Below are 6,000 nucleotides of genomic sequence, written 5' to 3' on the forward strand. Positions count from 1 at the left end.
TCTACCAAAGCAGATTGTAAACACACCTTGGATAGCTTTATGTGTTCCTCGGGCCAAAAAAAATTCATCACCTGGTAGGCATTCTTCTGGCTAAATAAGCCTATTCAAGCTTAAGTGCAATGTTCCTAAGATAAGATACACTCACCCTAAGCCATAGAAAACCTCTCTGCCTTGATGTAGGGCCCACTACAACTTATGCTCAATTGGCATAGGATTTAGGAATCTAGGGGGTCAGGTCCAAATGACTTTCATTATAGCTTTGCTCATCTTTTTTGGGGTGGGGGGAGGAATGGGACAGAGGACATTATGACCACTAAGGAACACTAGGCAAATATGTAGATGAAGAAAGGATTATGGATAACCCTTAAATAAGTGTTGGTTTTAAATCACTGAAATATCAGCTTGCCAGTGCGAACACTCCTTGTAGTTAACTCCCCAGACCTTTTTAACCTATCTGCTTCTTCCCCACCCCACCTCCCCTCAAAACTCCCAAACCAAAATCAAAACCCACTAAGTGAATTAACAGTCACTGGGCAGGGGAGAAAACCATGCTTCTTAAGGAAATAAGTTTTTAGGGTTGAAAGAATTTGTCAACTTTTTATTCTCCATAACATCTCTTTATTACCTCTTTCCCTTCTTTATATACTTAGTCACAAACCAGATCCTTATCACCTTTGATCTGTACTATTGTCCTTAGTCCTAAGGTCTGTTCTAGCTTTAAATCCTAGTTAATTTTCCATATGTCTCTCACTGTTAACTGGAATATTTTCATTAAATATAATGAATATATATGAATTAATTATAACCAGTGAATGAAATGAATATAACCAATGAATGAAATTGGAATTTTCGAGGAAATCTTGATTTGGGTGGTAGTTTTAGTTGAAAGATTCTCAACTTGTTTTCTTTGCTTCTGCAGGAACGCCAAGGTCGTGTGAAATAAAGGCAGCTCTCCTGCAAAGACTGCAGCAACGGTTGCACCTGAATATCCTTCTGAGAGAGAGAAGAAGAGAAATGACCTTTGAAAGAATTAGGACTTTTTTTCTTAATTTCATTGACTTCAAAGAGACGATTGCAGATTTGCAGTTAAAAGTATTGGAATTTCACAAAAGACATAGGACTTAACTGGAAAAGAAAAAAAAAAGAAAAAAAGGAAAAAAAACTAAACAAAAAATCCCTCTAGGTAGTTTAGGTGAAAAATGTCCCCTTTATTTTGCCTTTGGTTGTGATTTCAGAGCATAATGCTTTGTTTTTTGTCTTTTTACTATGTTTTTCGGATTTTAAGGTCCGTAAGTGGCATACAGTTTTTCTCTAATTTTTAAACCCTTTCCTCCCCCCCCCTCCCCATTTTGACATTTGCACTTGGAACACCGAGTTGTGAAGGTTTTGGACATCCACCCCAAAAAGAGGAATTGGTTTTTCCTTTCCGAACTGGAAGAACATTCTTATGAAGAATTTTTGTCTAGAAGAATCGAACAAGAGTGTTACCCAAGGTTGTGTCTCTGAGGGTGGTTCATTTTCTCTGACCCTTTGTTACTCAAAGTAAAGTACTAGGAGTCCTAAGAAATGTTCTGTTCTTGTACATTATACAGATTAAGTCAGGATTAATTTGATTTCAAAGCTAAGAACAGTGGTAAAAACTTGTTTACAGAAAATGCATTTTGGAAGAGAAAAATATTGTAAAATGTGTAGTGAATGTTTCTTCAGTTTCTTGTTCAGCCAATGAGGAAAGGGCACTGCCTTTCTTTTTACCATTAATCACTTCTCAATAATAAACGTGAGATCCTGTTGAGCATCATTTCTTGTACCATTTCATATTGAGTACTTAAAAGCCTACTTGAATTTGGAGGAAATCAGAGGTGTGTATTATGTATGAATTTATTGCGATTTGTAAGGTGAGAAGGAGGCATATTATTTTAGACTGTTATAAAGTGGAACTCAGGTGTGCTTTTTACACTGGGCAGGATGACCTTTCCAGACAGATCAGGGTGGGTAAACATGCATGTTGATGTACTACTACTTGCCTAGTTCCCATGGGTGGTTCCCTGAGAAAAGAACTCACAGTACAAGTTATTCCATGGCCCTAAGGCAATATGTGCCCTCTTTTTTCTGGAGCACAACGTGCTATGATTTCCGTGTAGCATAGTCAGTTCATCTGAAGTACCTAGAACTTAAGCACGGAACTTCAGGCATGCTCATCTTAGTAAACTTTCGTGACAGGATTTCACTAACATTTCACAGGCCCAGGAGTAAGAAATTCTAGTAGGGCTAGGCTTGACCCTTGCAACCACAGCAGTATTCCTTTTTGCCTTTTCCCCCTTACCATATAGATTTTAAAAATTCAGAATCACAATTCCAGTTTTATGATTTGAGAGTAGTGCAAAGTTGTCTGCATCAATATGAACATCTTTAGTTATCATATGTTGAAGGTATCAAAATGAGCATCCTATCTTAGTTATGTTTTCATAATTTAAACTTGAGTTTTAGTCAAAGATTCTTCCTCAAGAGAGGGAAAGTTAGGACTATGTAGTAAGAAGCAGTTTCTGTAAGAGGAAAACATTCAAAATGAGTACAAGTAACCTTTCTAATAATCAGTGTTGCCACACTCTTGCATATTTCTGGACAGTCTCAATTTTAAGTGTACTTTTAACAAACTTTGCAAAAGAAAGAGCCTTTGTCAGACTGGCCAGATTTTATTGACTACTGGCAAACTGACTTTTATTTTCCTATGTTGCAAGTTGTCAGCTTGCCCGGAGCAGTTGATGTCTGGTTAATGCCTTGTCTCAGATAATTCAGAGGAGGAAGGCGTGCCTATAGATATATGCTAATCTCTCATTAACTTGAGTCCCCACTTGAGGGGGTTTTCTCTACTTAACACAAGTAAAATGCAGTTATAATGAAATGCTCCTGTATTTCTCTATTTCTAGGGATCTTAATGAGTGTATTTTTCTCCTGAGACTAGGGAGGGCCTGATGAATTCCCAAGTCAGCTGAAGAAGATTTGAGATAAGTTTCTCGATCTGGAAAGATTAACAACTAGATACATGAAGCTCCTAATTTCAGCTGAAAGTTGTGTGAACTAGATCCTACTTGTACTTAAATGCAAAGTCAACTACTATACAACCTTTGGTAGCTCTGGTTTGATGTGTAGTCACAGATAAATGAAAACAAATTCAGGAGCAGTTTTAATCTGAATTTTCATACCTCCTATTCAAGTTGGATATGAAGTTATCCAAGATGCTTTTCAGTTTAATTTGAAATGCTTGCATTGCAGAGTAGTTTGAGTAGTCTGATTTATAAAGTTGCACTTCTTTAGCTGTTTTCTAAAAATGTCAGGGTTTTTTTTTCAGCTGCATCAATAAAAAAATGGTCTCATTCCACTGTTATTTCTCATAATGTGCTTTTTAGATTTTGAATGACTTCTATGATGTTGAGATTTCCTTTGTGTAGTTTGGTTGACTCACCATACAGAAAACAACAAAAAAAGAGATCCTTTTCTAGCCCAACAGCAACTTTTCCCTAGGAAAATTTTAGGACTTGTATATTAAATCTGAAGGCCTTATTCAGTTTTCTAAGCTTGTGAATGTGATGTTTAATGTCTGACCTCAGACTTATTGTGTTTATTATAACAGCTTAAGATGTATCTAAGACCCTTTAAGATTTTTTTCCTTGGTTTGTAGAATACATCCTTAAAATGTGATGGCATTTATATTCAGAAATTTCTGGTTAGCACATTAATAGAAGAGACTGAATGTGGCACACATCTAAAATTTTTAACTTGAATTCCATTTTAAATACTGGTGACACTTTTCCTTGCTTGCCCAATTATTGTGACATGGTCCTTTTGCATGTTTAACAAATGTCAACTCAAGCTTACAATTTCACAATCTGCTAAATTAGTAAAATTTTTTGTTGTTGATGTAGAAAGTTTTGAGTACAGATATTTTCCATTTTTTTCCCCCATCTCTGGATCAAAGATGATGAATGTCTCAAGTTGTATTGTTTCTCCTGTGCAGCAGCCTTGGAATCAGACAGCTAGTATTGGGAGTGAGCTATGGTATCTAGAGGGATAGTCTTCCTTTTTGTTCTTCCACTCTCTCTAGCCCTCCATGGAGCTGTGATTTTATTGGTGTGAGTATTCCCGTCACCTATGCATTCTTAATCCAGTTTTCGAGTTGAAAGTGGTCATCTAGTCTAACCAGTACCTGAAAACAGTTGCTACTTCAACATACCTGACAAGTCATCCAGACTCTGCTGAAAGATCTCTTATGAAGGGTACCTTCATAACATCGTAGGCCAGTGTGTGACTTTTTTTTTGGTGACTAATTGTCAGGAAGCTTTTTCTGATAAGAAATCCAAATTCGCTTTACAACATCTCTTTGCTTCATGTAGAATGTGGCTCCTTCACATGCCAGTTTTTGAACCTGAAGATTGCAGTTAAAAGTCCACCCCGCTGAAATCTCAGTCCCTTTTCCAGACTTGGCATCCCTAGCTCCTTTAAATCATATTCATGTAATAGAATCAAGACCCTTCACCCTAATTTCCTTCCTCTTTATTCTTTTCCAGAAGCAATGCCCTTCCTATACTGTGAAATCCAAACTGAGTGAAACATTGGGATATTTATGGTGTGACCAGGGCAGAGTGCAGCAGGGTGATTACTCTTTCTGGAAAGTGGAATATCTGTTATGGACTCTCTGCTAGGGATTAGAAGACAAAAGTTATAGTCTCTGCTCTCAGGAAACATACATTTTATAGGAGACTGTAGGTACATACGTGTGCATGCAAAATATATACAAAATAAATATCTGGTAATGTGTGTACAGGTTATATGTCCTACCCTCAGGGAATCTCTTGTAAGAAGCTGTAAGTAGTTGAGAGGAGCTTTGAAGGAAATGGGAGTCTAACAGGTGGTATGGAATTGGATGGTCTGTGGGAAGGCAGGAAAAAGTGTGGTCTACCCAGGAGGTCAGTTTGGCTGACCTGAAGAGTACATGAGGGTGAGTAAGTCTGGAAAGGTAGGTGGGAGTCAGATTATGAAGGGCTTTAAGTGACAAATAGGAGTTAATATTTTTTCATAGAAGAGAAAATAAGGAGCCACTAAAACTTCTCGTAAGTAGGCAAGTTACATGGTCTGATAATGGTTTTTTAAATTAGTTTTATTGATTTTTTTTAACATAATGAGAGTATGCCAACATCCTCAATTTTTCATGAAAAAGGCACCATTGCATGGAGTTCAGAACGAGACCTGGATTCAAATTCTGCCACAAACACTTAATTGATGTTTGACCTTGGCCAAAATTTTTATTAACATTTTAAAAATTTTGAATTCCAAATTCTCTGCCACCCACCCCCTTCCACACCCACTGATAAGGCATGCAATATATCAATTATATTTGCGAAATCAAAACATTTCCACATTAGCCATATTTTAAAACTGAGAAAGTTGCATTTTATTTACCCTCAGAGTTCATTATTTCTCTCTCTGGAGATGGATAGCATTTTTTCATTATGAGCTTTTTGGAACTGGCATGGATCATTGTATTGGTCAGAGTAGCCAAGTCTTTCACAGTTGATCATAATTACAACATTGCCTTACTGTGCACAATGATGTTCTGGTTCTTCTCATTTTGTATCATATAGGTCCAGCCATGTTTTTCTGAAACCCCCTCGTCATTTCTTTTAGCGCAATAGTATTCCCATCACAATCTTTTGCCACAACTTGTTGAGCCATTCTCCAATTGATGAGCATCTCCTCAAATTCCAATTCTTTGCCACCACAAAAAAGGCAGCTACAAACATGTTTGTACATATAGGTCCTTTTTCTCATCACTTTGGAATATAGACCTAATAGTGGTATTGCTGGGCATGCACAATTTTATAGCTCTTTGGACATAGTTCTGAATTGTTCTCCAGAATGGTTAGACTAATTCACTATTCTCCTAGCAGTTCATTAATATACCTATTTTTCCCCATCCCCTCCCTTTTTACCATTTGTCATTTT

The 6,000-nt window shown here is 37.0% G+C and overlaps 1 protein-coding gene across 1 annotated transcript in view; it reads left to right on the forward strand.

The window, feature by feature from the left end:
* Nucleotides 1–1,798, forward strand: part of YTHDF2 (YTH N6-methyladenosine RNA binding protein F2) — a 43,441-nt gene extending 41,643 nt beyond the window's left edge. Inside the window, exon 5 of the mRNA XM_072609600.1 lies at nucleotides 920–1,798. Coding sequence (XP_072465701.1) covers nucleotides 920–943 — 24 coding nt within the window. The 3' untranslated portion in view covers nucleotides 944–1,798. The remainder of the gene's footprint in view (nucleotides 1–919) is intronic.
* Nucleotides 1,799–6,000: the final 4,202 nt, after the last annotated feature.

Source organism: Notamacropus eugenii, chromosome 5 (assembly GCF_028372415.1).
Source record: "Notamacropus eugenii isolate mMacEug1 chromosome 5, mMacEug1.pri_v2, whole genome shotgun sequence".
In the NCBI taxonomy this organism is placed as follows: Eukaryota; Metazoa; Chordata; class Mammalia; order Diprotodontia; family Macropodidae; genus Notamacropus; species Notamacropus eugenii.